Raw genomic sequence first — 15654 nt, 5'->3', positions numbered from 1 at the left:
CTAATGCCACATCTGTAATGTTTTGCTGGGAAACAAATATTGCAGAATTCAGTCACCCCGTTTTAGAATACAAATTCATTTATTTCCCAGCTTCTTCTGGGCAGCCAAGTCGTCTCCAGGCAGGGGAGCGCCATGTAAAGGAGAGCAGTAAAGCAAAGAAAAACCGTACTATTAAGATCAGCAAGATCTCCAGTGTATCTCAGAATTGGCGAGCTTCTATAGTCCGAGAGATTGCCAATGCCAATGAACTGAAACATCTTGATGAGTTCCTTCTAAACAAGGTAAAATTCACTCCACTATGATAAAATTCAGGTCTGTGTTTATTGTTTGTGTAGGGTTTTAAAGACAACTCTTCTAGATGCAAGGTTATGTTGTTATTTAAAGCAAAGGAGAATTTATTTGATAACTGGAATGCATTGAGTCTGTATTAAGATCCCTCCTATTCCTTCCTTCAAGTTTTTCATGCACTGTGTTCCATTAAATGCAGCTGGTATTCAGGTTAGTCCTTTGTGTGCAAACAACGTGCACCAGTGTGCAGCAAAAGTTGTTTCCCCCCTCCCCCAGAAAAAAAGAAAGGGGGAAAAAGACTTAAAGGAAGTACAGGGTTCTAACTCCTATTTTTGTGTCATCACAGTGCGTTAGGAAATGTGTCGTTTTAGGTAATTGGAAAGGTCCTCAATGACTCAACCTGGTACCAAACTTAGCACTGGTTGGATGTTCCCTTAAAGAAACCTGATACAGATGTAATTGCATTTTAGATCAACGACTTGCGCTCCCAGAAATCTGGTGTTGAATGCCTGTTTTTTGAAGCCACTGAGAAGTTCAGAGGAAATATCAAGACCATGTACTCTGCTCCTGTAAGTAAATCTCAGTGAAGTGAAAAAAAAACCACATCAACCCAATGGTAATAAATGAATAAAGTGTGCTGTTTAAATGTTTGACTACAGCTCTTTAACAAAGCAAATCAGCAGTTCTTAGCACAGAATTCAAGGCTGAATATTAAACTTGATAATCACGTTATGGTTCTGATAACAAGACTGCTTCATGGCCCTCTTCTCATTCATTATCTGTAACTCGCTTCGAGAAATGCTTGATATTGCTGTCTTCAGCCCCTTCACACTGCTGAATCTAATTACCAGGAGAGTTGCCAAACACCTTTTCCAACATTTTTCTGACTCAGGCTTGTCTCAGCCAAGTGCCCTTTTAGAGTGTAATATGGAACTCTAGTAACTTCTTTCCTGATGTGAGCTGTTGTATTTTGCTTTAATCACCAGTGGGCAACACTTAAATACCTGAAATCTGTATCAACTATATGCAAAAAGGCTGCCTTCTCAATAGTACTTCTTCCTCCTTTTCAGAATGGGCAAATCCATGTTGGCTACAAAGATCTGGTGGAAAACTACCAGCTTCTAGTTACAAATCTGGCCAAAAAAAGGGAAGAGAAAGAAGTCAAGCTGGTTTTGAATCTCTTCCAATCCCTTCTGGATGAATTCATCAGAGGATATACAAAAAAAGAAGAATCTGAGCAGCCCAAGGTATGAAACCTACACTGCTACTGGCTTGCAGGATGTCTAAACTATGTTACTCTCCTAGGAATAAGGAAGCTGTTATCTCTGAAAGCTTTCCAATGGCATCATCCTTGATTATTTAGGAAATGTTTTCCCTACGCAGATCACCCCCATAACAATTTTTGAATGCTGACACACCAGTATGAAACTATTAGTTATTTAGCTTGCTCTGAACGTTCTCAGAATCTGAAAATATTTGTGCATTGTATTTGGTGAAAACTTAAGCTTTCTCTAAAGGTTTTGGAGTTGGAATTGCTTAGTCATCAGGCAGGGAGCTTAACTGGTTTATAGAAGGTTCGCAGTCAGTGTGAGCTCAGGTGAGCCTCATACAAGTTAAAGCTGCAGTGTAGCGTCTCCAGTGTCTGGAGGTGAAGTAGTGTCTGGTAAACTGAATTGGAAAAAAAAAGTGGGATTTCTGGATTTTGAAGGCTAATGCCTGTTTTGCACTTCACTGCAGCAAACCAAAGCCCAGAAGAAGAAGCGAAAACAAGATCGTGCAGTAAGTCCTTTCCTTTTTGCATTGCTCAGTCCTCAGCTGTAGTCTGAGAACGCAGGGAGAACGCTGTTTCAAGAGCATGATTCTTGTACTGAAATGGCTGTAGCATCTTTTAGAACTCAATGATTTTCTCAGTTGTGACACTGTTTAAAAACAAACCAACTGTTAAAACATTAGTAGCAAACTAAGAGCTAGTGTTTGTATTGTGCTGATGAGCCAAGGTAGCAGATCAGTTAGGAAATAAATCAGCAAACACAACTGCCTTATGCTAGAGCGAAATTTGGTTTCAAAGTCAAAACCATCAGCTGTAATTACAAAAAGAGGAGTAGAAAATCCAAAATAAGTGTGTAGGGTTTTCTTGTTTCTTGCTTTGGTTTTTTTTTTGTTTTTTTTTTTTTTTAAGGAGGGTGGGGAGAAGTCCATTGTTTTCTCTCTGTCTTCCATCAGATTGAAGAACACAATGGTCATGTATTCACAAACTACCAAGTGAGCATTCGGCAATCATGTGAGCACTGCTCGTCGTACATCTGGCCCATGGAGAAGGCCTGTCTTTGCAGTGGTAAGTGAAAATGTCTCATTCTTGCCACTTAGCTTACAAAATCAACAGTCTTGCGTTGCACCAGTTGAGGTTTAGACGGATATTGGGAAGAGTTTCTGTACAGAGAGGGTGGTCAAGCATTGGAATGCGATGCCCGAGGAAGTGGTGGGGTTCCCATCTCCAGGGGTGTTTGAGGGGCGTGTGGACATGGCACCACGGGACGTGGTTTAGAGATGGGACTTGGTAGCTCAGGGCAATGGTTGGACTTGGTGATCTTGTAAGTCTTTTCCAGCCTAAATGGTTCATGAAAATGGGCAAATTCCTTGAAACTCTGGCTGGTCCAGACGTGCTGTAGTGAGCAGTAAAATTCAAAGTATTTTAACATCGTTTGAAACGTTTTAACAATTGTTGCTCTCTCTAGTTTGCAAGTTGACTTGTCATAAGAAATGCATGTCCAAAATCCAGAGCAGCTGTACATCCTGTGGGAAAAAGGTAAGACCTGTAGATCTGGGATGCCATACTGAGATACCAGGGGTGATGTACGCAAAATGCTGTCATCTTTGCTCAACAAATGAAGAACAGATGTTCTAACACTGAAATACACTTTACTTGAATTATGCTCCTTTCCATGTTTGCATGTAATTGAAGTCAGGCCCTGCAGTGGTAGAAACAGAACATTCTTCTTAAAAGGTGATATTTGAGCTAATTAGGGAACTCCTTCAGTGTGTGTGCTGCGTTGGATGAACCATTAAAAAGCTCCTTTGGTGCTTTTTGCAGGATTTCTTTACTGCTGTAACTAAGGAAATCTGCATTATGATCAAAGGTTTGTAGGAAGCTAGAATAAAACATTCATCTTTTTTTTTCTGGACTCGTAGGTTAGTTTTAACAGAAAGCAATAGAATTTTCTATCTTGGGAATAGACATTGATAGTGCCTGACCTGAATCGATTCCAGAATGAACAGGATGCAGAACCGCGGCACTTTGGAGTGTGTGTGAGTTCCCTGACCAGCGAGAGAAATTCCGTCCCCATTGTCATGGAGAAGTTGCTCGAGCATGTGGAGATGCACGGCCTCTACACTGAAGGCATTTACAGGAAATCAGGATCAGCAAATCGTATGAAGGAGCTGAAACAGCTGCTGCAAGCAGGTCTGGCAATGTCCGCCCTTTTGACTTCCTTGCACCATTGTAGTTTGCCTCTCAATTCTTTTCTGTTTGAAAGCATCTGCCACGTGTATTTCAAAAACAGCATTTTAGCAGGCATATTTTCAACATGCCATCTGTATTACTTTTGCTGGCTGACAAAAGCTACTTTGTACTGTATAAGTGCCTATCAGTGGATTTTTTCTTTTTTCTTCTGTTAGCACCCAGTTGTGCATTGTGTGCATCAAAGGAATGAACTGCATTAGATTAAAACGTTTCTTTTCAGATCCAAATTCAGTGAAACTGGAGAATTACCCTATCCACACTATTACGGGGATCCTTAAGCAGTGGTTACGAGAATTGCCAGACCCACTGATGACATCAGCACAGTACAGTGATTTTCTCCGTGCTGTAGGTAGGCTATAGAAATGATTGAAGCAGTGTTTTCTTTTTCTTGTTATCTCACTATTTCCTTGGGAAAACAATCTCTGAGGTGCTTGTGTTAGCTAAACAGCTTCCTTCTAGTTAATTTATAGCAATGGTTTTAAACTTTATGTAAAACATCTTACAGGAAACTTTCCTAGTTTATATGACCTCTTGCTTCAGAGTTCCTCTATTTTGGCAGCAGAATGTCACTATACAACCACCCTCTTTAAGAACTGCAAACACACAAATATGCTTTCTTTGATGTAGGATTTCTCTTCTCCTTGGTGTTCTGGATTGGATTTAGATATCTGGACAGCTGAAGTCTCCTTTAGATTCATTCACTTCAGTAGCAGTAAGGCACCGTAACTGTTGGAGATCATGATGCTAGTAAGAGTATCTGAAAAAGTCGGTAGCTGCAATGCCACCTGGGTACTTTAACATTCAGTTACAACAGTTGGTGAGATAGAGGCATGGCTTCTAGGAACTTTATCTGTTGAAGACTTTTGAGACAATATCGGAAGGTGCTTGGCCCTTTCCACTAGTGCTGCACAGCAGTGACAATCTTCTTCTTTCTTCCCTTGTACAGAACTACCAGAAAAACAGGAGCAACTCTGTGCCATTTACAGTGTGCTCGAGCAGCTTCCACAGGCAAACCATGATACCTTGGAACGGCTCATCTTCCATCTAGTCAAGTAAGAATTATTATTGCATTGGGAGCCAAACTCCATTCAACTTCGTTGAGCCCTTCTTAGAAGCTTTCCTAATAACTTGAGCCCCTTGAGAATCCGCGTAGGGATTGACTTGCTAGTTTAGAAATGAAAGAATTGATGTTGGCAGTTGTTTAAAATCAGACATTTGCTTGTTTCTACCATCTGGTGTATCAAATCAGGTAAGGACAGCTTTGGAGACAAAACAGATCTGAAATACTTGGTGAGGTTTTTCTGAACACTAGGATTAATGTGGCACAATGTGGTAAATACAGGTAAATAGTAAACAGTGGATGTTAGTGTAATAGGTAGGGACTGCCCAAGGATTATAAATGCTTGCACACGTGCTGGTCTTCAAAGCAGAGATCAGTGATGCTGATAAGGGAGCCTCTTTCATCCAGAGAACTTGAGGAGTTTCTCTGTGATCCCTTGAACATAGGGAGAAGTGATTTTTGAAGGGGAGGCACTGAATCACCTGCCAGACTTTCACACTGGTACCTAACAGCTTAACCTGGGTGGTTTTCTGTTTCTTTTTCTTGTATTTGGCAGGTGTGAAATCCATTTCATATCTCTGTGGTCTCCTTGTATCTGTATTAGGGGACTGTGGCAAAGTTTGATCAGATTATTAATATTCCAGCAAGGTTCAATTACTTTTTTTTTTTCCTTCTTCTGAACACTGGATTTCAGAGTGGCTTTGATAGAAGATGTCAACCGTATGTCACCCAATGCCTTGGCCATTGTTTTTGCTCCATGCCTCTTGCGTTGCCCTGATACCTCTGACCCTTTAACCAGCATGAAGGATGTTTCAAAAACAACCATGTAAGTTGGAGCAGTCTGCTGCAAAGGAGTTTTTCAAAATATGGAAGTACTGCCAGCTGTGTTTGTTTTGTTTTGTTTTTTTACAACACTCGCATACTTCTATAGCATGAGATTGTTCAATAAAATCTTTCCCTTTCGTACAGGTGCGTAGAGATGCTGATAAAGGAGCAGATAAGGAAGTACAAGATAAAGATGGATGAAATAAGTCAGCTGGAAGCAGCTGAGAGCATTGCTTTCCGGCGGCTCTCATTGCTTCGGCAGAATACGGTAAGTTTTGAAATAAATCACAGAACCTCAGCATCCAGCAGAAGGCATCTCACTCCGTGAGGGGATGTCCTGCTTGTTTTTCCCATCCATCTCATTCTGTAAGTCAAAGATCAATTAGCAGATGAGAGGAAAAGGGATTTGGGTTTGTGCAGAATAGGCAGGAGATAAATACACAGCTGTGCTGGGGTGTCATAAATGATGGATGTGGGAGTGTGGGGCTTTGCTCTTGCAGTAATCTAAATCTATTTCCATGTAATTCAATCAGTAGAATTAAGATTGCAGTCTGTTGAATGGCAAAGGAGTTCCTTCACTCCTGAGGTGGATGGTGGACAAAAACATTCTCTGTTCTGTTATCACAAATATGCTTTTTTTTAATTGTACTGTTTCAAAAAAAGTGAACAACAAAAAACCACCTCTGTCTGATCAGAAGTCGTATTATAGTGTATTTGATCTTTATCTCTCTCTAGCTGTGGCCTGTAAAACTTGGGTTTTCTTCCCCGTATGAGGGGATGCTGGTATGTACACTGCCTGTGTTCAGCATGCATGTTGTTGGTTTGGTTTTTTAATGGTACCATTGCATGACTAAACCTGTTAAATGTGTTGTAAGTTGGTTTTAAAAACTCCTGAATAATCAAGACTGCATGTATGGGTTGCAACTTTCTCTCCTGACTGCATGCAGTGCTTTTCACCTGTTCGCCTTGGCTTTGGTATTTCATAGACATTGAGTGGAACTTGTATGTATTAACGTTCCTTATAAGTAAAACTAAGGTGAGGCTGGTAGATCAAACAACTGCTTCACAAAAGGTAACAAAACCACAAATCAGATTAATAGGAAAAAAATATATATTATCTCTTGGAACACTTGTATGACTAACAGCTCTTCATCCATGAGCCCTTCAGCTGTCCTGCTCATTTGTCTTCAACCTTACAGCTAGTAGCTAGGGTAGGTGTTTAGGACTGAGTCATAAATTTGTCTTACAGAGTAAAAGTCCACAGGTCAAAGGAAATGACAGTGGCAATTCAGAACTGGGCTCTCTGCATGAAGAAGAGGAAGTTTCTGAAGCTGATAACCGAGAAAAGGAGATTCTCATTGATCGGATACAGTCAATAAAAGAAGAAAAGTAAGTCGTAGCTTTGAAAACCCTGCATCTGTAGGTTGTGCCCTTTGTGGTTGGGGGTAATACAGACAGCAAAGCACTATATTCTGGTTAGTTAGCTATGTTCTTTGGGCCTTTGTGAAGGTGAAAAGGAAAACATAAAAGCCAGGACAAGAGGAAAATACTATGAGAATTATTATTTAATGACTATATGCAGGAAGGTTTACCTCTGAAATATGTGCTGCTTAAGGTTGTATCAGAAGTGCTTTCTGTTCTGATGTAGGGAAGACATAACATATCGGTTACCTGAGCTTGATCAGCGAGGCTCTGATGAGGAAAATGTGGACTCTGAGACCTCAGCAAGCACAGAGAGCTTGCTAGAAGAGAGAACAGGACGGATGGATACCGAAGGTCAGTATTAAGGTAGTGTGTGCTTTTTTTATTCTACATATTTCACTGCATAGAGCCGGGTGACCAAATGCTACCTGGTCACACCAGCTTCTGTCAAGTTACATTTTTATGCATGCTTTCAGTGTGTTGTTTTTTTTAAAGGAATTATGATTTCTGGAGTACAAGGCTGCACTCAGAGCTCCAACGTGCCTGCCAAAGATGTTTGCACAGTGCCTTCTCTTCTGCAAACATCTTCGGGTTCTTTGTCTGCATCCCTGGCTTCAAGACGCAGATCATCTTTAACACTGTCCAAGATTAAGGTGCCCCGCCGAACACCGGTGATGCCAACAGCAAACATCAAGCTTCCTCCTGGGATTTTCAAATGTACAGAATCTCAGGGCAAGGCTTCAGCTGATGAAGAGTCTCAAACCGTGGTGAGACGAAGGGAGCAGCCAGCAATACGAACTGATAAAGTCCATTCTATATACATTGCACAAGGGTCTGCAATGGCCCACGCTCAGGAACTTCTGGATGAATATGAACCAACAGCAAAAGTAAAACGGAGGTTTTCAGACCCTTATTCCCACCTGACGTGTACAGACAAGTGAAATACTGAAGCTGTCTGGATTTGTCTGAAGTTGACTTTAGTTTTTTAAGGCTTTGAAGGCTATGAACTTATTCATGAGTGTACAGGTAAAAAATAACGTCCCGTTTCTGCTGCCGTGCCTTCTTCCATTTGCCTTACAGTGGACTTTAATGGGACCAACAGTGAGTTTGGGTCAGCGTACGTTGCCTTAATTTTTTATGTTTTTATGACAACTTTGTGTGGTTTACAGAACTGTTAATGTTGTAATAGCCTTAACTGAGACCAAATGTACAAAAACGTTTATTAATACATTGCACTTTTTAAAAAAAAAAGTCTGTGTTCATTTATCAACGTCCTTTTGCCTGCGTCAGTGCTGTGTGGTGAGCACTGCCTGCAGAGGGAATGGCTGACTGGAATCGTTGTTGGCGTTGAGAAAGCTCTCTCCACAAAGGAAGCACAAATGCCCCAGTGTCACCATGACGTATTTTGGAGCCCTCTCAGCAAATTCACGGCTCCCACAGTGCTTGTGCAGAGCTGCCTCGGCCCCCATCTGCGTGCCGATCAACGCCCTGAAGGAGAGCTGTGCACACGCTGTGGAACTGAGCTCCAATCCCCTCTCGAGGGCCCTGCGCCGTTTCGTGGCAGAGCTGTGACGGAAGAGCGCCGGGGCTGCTTCGTTGTGTGGAGTTTTGAAATAAAACCGCGCGTCGAGCGCCGCGGGGCGACAGCGCCCGGCCGCCTCCACCGCCTCCCGCCCCGCCCTAAGATGGCGCCCGCGCCCCGCCCTAAGATGGCGGCGCCGCCCGGAAGCGCTGCTAAGGCGCCTTCCGGTGCCGGTTGTCCGCAATGGCGGCGACGCGGCTGGAGCTGAATCTGATGCGGCTGCTGAGCCGGTGCGAGGCGCTGGCAGCGGAGCGGCGGGATCCCGAGGAGTGGCGGCTGGAGAAGGTGAGGCGTGACCCAGCCCTCTCGTTGGGGCGGGACTGGCCGGGAAAGCTCCCGGCCTTCAGTAGCACGATTCTGCTCCTCCAAATAAGCAGAGGCAGCCAGCGTCAGAGCGTTAAAAGCCGAGCGCGCCCTCAGCCGTGCTGCGGCCTCTGCCGGAATTAATATCCGTCCGTAATGCTGACGACTGAAAGCCTTTCTCTCCTCAGTACGTGGCCGCCCTTGAGGACATGCTGCGGGAGCTGAAGAAGCAGTCCAGGTGAGGGTGCTGCAGTGCGGCAGGCGAGCGGAGCAGCTGGGAATCACGTCGTGGGGTGAAAAACCTCCCCGTCATCCTGGAGTTTTAATGGTTTTAAAACCATTCCCCCTGCGCTGTCACTGCCTGCCTGCGCCAAGCTGAAAGCCCTTAGTTCCCTCACCATTCTTTGTGCTGAGTATCAGCGTGGTCCTCCTATGGACCCATTCCAGAAGTTCCACGTCTTTCCTGTTCTGAATGCAGTCCTCCAAATGGGGCTTCAGGGGCAGAGCAGTGGGGGAAAATCCCCTCCGTGCCCTGTGCCTCCCCTCCCATCCCCCATTGACGCGGCCCAAGGTGCCGTTGGCCCTCCAGGCTGTGAGCATCCACTGCTGATTCGTGTTCAGTTTTTCTTCTACCAGGACCTCTAACTCCTTCCTGGTAGGGCTGCTGTCAATGTTCTTCTCCACTCTGTTCCCATGTCTGGGGTTGCCCTGGCCCAGGTGCGTGAGGGAATTGTGCGGCCGTGGTCACACAAATGCTTCATTCTCCTTGTCAGGCTCTGCACAGTGCTCCTCTGGTTGGCTGTGCCCTGAGCTGCTGCATCCACAGTTGCCTCGGCAAGGTGGCTTAAGGGGGCTGCAGGTATGCTCCCAACTTGAGGCTATTTCTGTCTTGAAAAAGCCCCCATTGTTTAATTTGATATGAAAAGTTTTCTAAACAATAGAAGATGGTGCTGTTTACTGGTTTTCACATGGCTTTGTTTGTTGTTTTTCCAATTCCAATAGCAAGCCTGCCCCAGAACTGCTCAATGAATACACACGTAAAGTAGACTTTCTGAAGGGACTTCTAGAAGCTGAAAAATTGGTAAGACATATTAGTTTACCTTGGAAAGACTTAAGAAGTATTCTCCACTTAAAAGCAAGCGTAGGAACAAGGCAACAAGGAGAATTTATCTTACATCTCACAATAACACTTGTCAAGGATTGCCTGATAAGATTTTAACAATAGTAAATAAATATATTGTATTTTGTTGAAGGAGGCTATTGTGCGAAGTCTGAAATTTCTTTCTTCCTTTTCCAAACTGTAGAGTTTGCAAAATTCCACAACTGTTCCAGCAACTGGGGAAGTGCTCCCCAAATCCTTGTAGCTCATACATCCAGGTGGCCTTAGCTGCAGAACGCTGTTTGTGACTCTTTCTCGTTGTTTCTTCTTTCTTACAGCCTTCATCAACTGAAAAGGCCCTGGCGAATCAGTTCTTAGCCCCTGGACGTACCCCTACTACAATGAAAGAGAGAACCCCAGCTACCAAAACAGTTCATCTGCAGACAAAGGCTCGTTGCACAGGCAAGATGAGGAGTGAGCTGCTTGGTACAGTATGTTTTGGTGCTGCTGCTTCTTTACTTTTAACTTGTAGGTGGTTTCTTATGACATTTGGTTGCCTTTGGTGGCTGTGCCTCAGATATGTCCCAGGCTGGGGGTGGAGTCACCTTTTTAGTTTTGCCATAGATAATCTAAATACTGGGCACAGGTGCCATTACTGTGCGTGGAGGACTTTGGTTCTGTGATTCTATATGGTTGTACCTCATGAGCCTTTTCACTGGCCATGTGTAATCTTCTGTTTTGTTTCTCTTCCTGACTCCCAGGATCCCTTGGCTATCAGTGGTAAGTTTAATCTCATTTTCTGTAACTGTAATTGACTGAGTTTTACGGGTAAAGAAAGAGGAAGGCCAGGTGTTAGAGGCTGACCAGAGCGTACTTTTAAATTACTGACCCACTTCTTGTTAAGATACAAGATTTAAAAAAACAAACACTGAATAGCTGAGAGCATAGGCACTGTTACCTGTGCAGCAGAAGAGACTTGCAGGAACCTGTTTCTCTAGAATTCATACAAAAACAGGTGTTTCAGTTATAGCATTAGCAAGGACAGTTTGTGTTTGTCACTGCTGATGTTCTCTTCTGCTGTGAGCAAACCACGTGATCTTAGGAGCTCAGAGGAGGTGTTATTCAACTTCTCTTAAATATACAGCTGTGTTATTCATGTAGGGAACTGGTAGGAATTAATTTGTGGTTTCCATAGCTACTGTAACAGTGGCTGGAGCGAGGCCAATCTGACGTGTCCTGAAAGAGAACACAAAGCCCGTGGGCTGAGCTGCCCTCAGGGATGTGATTCATCTCAGCTTTTCCTCTCAATCAAATGTATGATGTTATGTACTGTCTTTTCCTGGTAGAAGAGAGGTAGACATTTGAAATCCATATTCCTGGTGTAAAAGGCCAACTGGGATTACATGTTGGGGAAAGAAAATCTTGCACAGAACTTGTTTTTTCAGCCTGTGATTGCATGGCATTGTGTAATACACTAAAACACACATTCTTTTTTTCCAGATTCTGAGGAGCTGAACATAAGGAAGCGGAAGTAAGTCCAAATTTCTTATTTGGATGCTCCATGCTTTGGGACCTACTTTCCCAATGACCTTAAATCAGAGACATTTCCATTTGGGTGAAGTGCGCGTTGTTTTATCAGGGTTGCGCAGTCTGGGGAACCACTGGGAGATCAACTGGTAAGTACAAATCCCAATTCTTTTTCCCTCGTGTCCTTGCAGAGGCCTTGCATCTGATGAGAAGCAGTCAGCAGTGGAGCTGGATGCTGTGTTACAGCACCATCAAGACATGCAGGAAAAGTTAGCGGAGGAAATGCTGAGTTTGGCTCGCAGTCTCAAAAACAACACTTTGGCTGCACAGAATGTGATAAAACAAGACAACCAGGTAGTATGACAGTGCTCAACTCCTCAGTTTGCAATCCCAGGAGGTGAAATTGCTAATGTGTTAAAAACAAAAGCTGTAACTTCCAGATGAGATTAGAATGAGGGAAGTTTGCAGGCAGCGCCTGTCTGCCTCTGCAGTTCAACTGTAAAGCTTTTCTCTGTTGGAAAAATTGGTGATGAGAACTTTCAAATCAGAATTCCTGAAGCTGAAAGTTCTGTCTTAAATGATGTTTGGAACTGCTGGTATTTCACTTTGACGACTGGAACTTTTTAAACCAAATCTACTTGTTCAGACCTTGGTTTTCACAACTGACTTACAGGTGGTGCCTCATCCTCACGGGATAAGAGAGTCCTTCCTGCTCAGGCTGTCAGCAGTGTTTGCTCTCAGTCCTGGGCAGGTTGAGCACATTTTATCCTCCGTGCACCCCTGCTGATGCTGTGCTCTGTGCCCCCAGACGCTGTCCCACTCTCTCCGGATGGCAGACCAGAACTTTGAGAAGCTGAAGGATGAATCTGACCGCCTTGAACAGCATGCGAAGAAATCGGTCAACTGGCTGTTATGGATCATGTTAATTGTTGTTTGTTTTATATTCATCGGTATGATTCTCTTTATCAGAATTTTCCCCAAACTAAAATGATTTTTTTTAACTGCCACGAGTCAGAAGACTCAGCTGGTGTGTTACGTATCAGTAATAATTCTTGCCACCTGTGGTGTCCTGGAGGAGGCTGTCCATGGCCTCCCCTCCCACCTTTTCTGTGCAGTTGATGAATTCCATGACAGGTTTCATGGAGAGCATTTTGGGTACTTTGTTATGTGTTTTTCCCAAGTTAAAATCGTTGCCTATTGAGGGAAGAACAGGGTTAAAGATAGCAGTTCATACTGAGCTCCTAAAAAATTCCTTAGCAGATACAGTCCTCTGGTTTTAATGTGGTTGTGGCAAGTGTTACAACTTCTGAAAGGCATTACTCAATAAGGACATAAATAACGCTCCGTTGAAGTCTTAATTTTTTTTCTTTAACAGCTTTACTGTGCTGTGCTAGATCTTGCTGCCAACAGGATATTTAATTACAAGGTTGTGTACATACACAGCTGTAGGGTGTAGGAAAAGAACGCTGCTATTGACTTGCTATCCTGGCTTGGATTCAGAGGCAGACAGGTAAAATTATTCTCAGGCTCACCCTCTGCTCATAGGAATGCTTGTGTTTGCAGACTTCTTCAGTTTAGTGTTGCTGTGGGGGGGCTGAAGTTGGTTGCTTCCCTCTTCGATGCACTGCTGTTGTCACTTATTGTCGGTTATGTTTTGCTCTTGCGTAAGAAAATGCAGTGGCAGTTTGGACTGCACACATCGTGCACTCCGTGCACACAGACCTCACCTGCACAAATATTCCAAGGAAGCTGCTGTTTTCAGGACAGAAATGGGAAGAGGGTGGGAAAAAGAAATCAGCCATTCCCTCCTGGGACAAATTCTGTGGTCAGGAGTTTCCTTGTCTGATTGGGATTCCTAAGAGATAACTGTGATAAAACTGGAGAAAACTTCTTAAACTGTTACAGCTGGAAGAAAATAGCCGCAATAAAGCGAGGTTGGTGGTAAGAGTCTCATAGCCATTCTCTGGGGCTCGTGATTCAGCTGGAGCCCTTCTGCACCTGTGCTGTGCTTTGTGGAGTTGCTCTGAAGCTGTGGCTGTTGCCGTGCTGCACGTGGAGGAGCTGAAGAGCCGCCCGTGGCTGCTGCGCTTTTCGCCATTTGCTCCTTGGGGCCGCGAGGTGGGGATCTTTCAGCTGTGTGTGGATCCCAGCGGAGGGGAGGTGAGGGGGCAAAGACTGACAGCGGTTGTGTGCTCGCGAAAATGGAGCTCATTTCCCAATCCATCCCAACGGAGCAGCTCCGTCAGAACGCCTGTGTCGTTTACAGAATCTCCCAACTGAATAAAAACGCGTCGTTGTGACGTAGCTGCATTTCCAGAAGCGGAGCTGTGCTGCTGGACTCCTCCCTGTGCTCCAGCAGTGGCTGCAGTGTCACCAGTGTTTGAATCCAAACTGTTTGCTGCTTTCCCCGCGGGGATTTCAGAGCTGAGCATTTCTTTTAGAGCAGAGTGCAGTGCTGGAATTTGTTGTGTGGTTGTGGGATGTTACAACGTTAACACTTCCTCATTGTCTATCACATTTTCCCCTTCCATACTCAGAATACACTGTTGTTTTGAATACAGCTTGCAGAAGCTCTGGTGCACTGCGTTACCATCAGCCGTGCGTTGGCTGTAACTTTTTGGCACTTCTAAATGAGTTCTGTTGAAAAGCCCTGGAAGGGAAGTGGCAGCCTGCCCTCCAGAAACGTTCAGTCCTCCAAATCCCCATCAATTGCTATTGAGCTTCACAGCGCTGACATCTTGTGGGTGCGTTGTTTGGAAGGATGAAGTGACAGATGAGATTGAAGCCCATCCCTTCTGCCACCTGCAGTGCTGTCACACACAGCAGGGCCCCACGGAGCAATGTCACCCTCTGCACTGATGAACCAAATGGATTAATTGCCCCTGTGGGCAGCGGTTTCCCTACACACCATAAGTGCTTTGTCAATAGAAGTTGCAGTCTTTGCTTTTCTGGGGTTCCTTTAGTAATTATAGTGTTCAGAGACGCTTTGCAGGTCAGTGCAGGGGTTATTCAGGATCAGCAGTCACAGAATGCTCTGTGGTGTCATGGACGGACAGCCCTTATTTCTGACTGAGGTCACGCTGGTGGTGCGCTCAGTGACTGCAGGCCTCGGCCCCATGTTGTGCTGTGGGGCTCTGATGTGTTTCCTTATGTATAGAAGTGGCATTCTGCAAACGTGGTCAAGTGAGAATTGCTTAACTTTCCCAAAGCTTGGGAAATCGACATGGGGAGCTGTTTATCAGACACAGGCTGGGCCCTGATCCGCAGGCAGCAAGTAAAAATGGTACCACTACTGCTAATACTGGTGCTGTCAGAGACCTAAGCCACAGCAGGAGGGTGAATGCAGCTTTCCTGAGCCTCACACGGCAGAGACTGCGGGTGGCCTGAGCACATCTGCCCGGCTGTGTGGCGGCTCTCACACCCCATGCGTCGTGTTTTTTGTAGGGCAGTTGGAGTGGATGGGTGGACGTCCGTCCCACTGCTCACCACGTGCTGCTCTGCCTCCCTTCTCATTGACTCCATCATAAACCTGGAATGAAACCTCAGAATCAAAGTCTTACACAGTGACAAGCACAAAAGAAACGTCGACCATAATAATACAGCAGATAGGAGCAGAAAATAGCAATCAAAGCCCTCTGCAGGGTGCTGATGCCATTCCCAGCCCGGAGCGCGGTGCCGGCTGCTCCTCCTCGCCGCAGGTCGCTGTGCTGAGCTGTGCTGCTTGTTCCCATTGACCAAGAGCAGCATTACAAACCATGGAAGATAAATCAACGCCACCTGTCACATGAGACCACTGTGACATTTCTGGCACCATCGCTGTCTCTTAATAGATGGAAGTGGGAAGCTGCAGCAGCTAGTGAATAATGGATTCGATATGCTTGATTTGTAACATTTACAAAGAAAGGGTGTGTCTCCTAGCGACGGAACAAACTGCTTATCAAAGTGGGAACTAGGAGTTCTGTGCTGTCCAAAAAGCAAAACATGAGATAAAGCAGCGTGGAGCACAGGGTTATGGTCTGCTGAGCACT

The 15654-nt window shown here is 44.6% G+C and overlaps 2 protein-coding genes across 3 annotated transcripts in view; both read left to right on the top strand.

Moving 5' to 3' along the window:
• Positions 1-8056, top strand: part of MYO9B (myosin IXB) — a gene marked incomplete at both ends in the record, with an annotated part of 30869 nt that extends 22813 nt beyond the window's left edge. Inside the window, 15 exons of the mRNA XM_079546803.1 lie at positions 91-281; positions 759-857; positions 1359-1535; positions 2026-2067; positions 2512-2623; positions 3024-3094; positions 3556-3748; positions 4029-4157; positions 4755-4860; positions 5563-5694; positions 5838-5961; positions 6429-6476; positions 6943-7082; positions 7342-7469; positions 7611-8056. Of these exons, the coding sequence (XP_079402929.1) occupies positions 91-281; positions 759-857; positions 1359-1535; positions 2026-2067; positions 2512-2623; positions 3024-3094; positions 3556-3748; positions 4029-4157; positions 4755-4860; positions 5563-5694; positions 5838-5961; positions 6429-6476; positions 6943-7082; positions 7342-7469; positions 7611-8056 (2138 nt within the window). The remainder of the gene's footprint in view (positions 1-90; positions 282-758; positions 858-1358; positions 1536-2025; positions 2068-2511; positions 2624-3023; positions 3095-3555; positions 3749-4028; positions 4158-4754; positions 4861-5562; positions 5695-5837; positions 5962-6428; positions 6477-6942; positions 7083-7341; positions 7470-7610) is intronic.
• An 824-nt stretch (positions 8057-8880) lies between these two features.
• Positions 8881-12617, top strand: USE1 (unconventional SNARE in the ER 1; the record flags this gene model as incomplete). Of its 2 annotated transcripts, XM_079546854.1 has the most annotated exons (8): positions 8881-8982; positions 9189-9238; positions 10003-10081; positions 10438-10590; positions 10861-10879; positions 11600-11630; positions 11818-11980; positions 12435-12617. In XM_079546854.1, the coding sequence occupies 8 exons, from the start codon at positions 8881-8883 to the stop codon at positions 12615-12617; spliced, it is 780 nt and encodes a 259-aa protein (XP_079402980.1). The 2 variants fall into 2 exon arrangements, with proteins under 2 accessions (XP_079402980.1, XP_079402981.1); XM_079546855.1 differs by lacking the exon at positions 10861-10879 and having other exon boundaries at positions 10438-10585.
• Between the last annotated feature and the right edge of the window lie 3037 nt (positions 12618-15654).

Source organism: Tetrao urogallus (genome assembly GCF_951394365.1).
Source record: "Tetrao urogallus genome assembly, chromosome: 25".
NCBI lineage: Eukaryota > Metazoa > Chordata > Aves > Galliformes > Phasianidae > Tetrao > Tetrao urogallus.
This window is presented reverse-complemented; position numbering and strand designations above follow the sequence as displayed.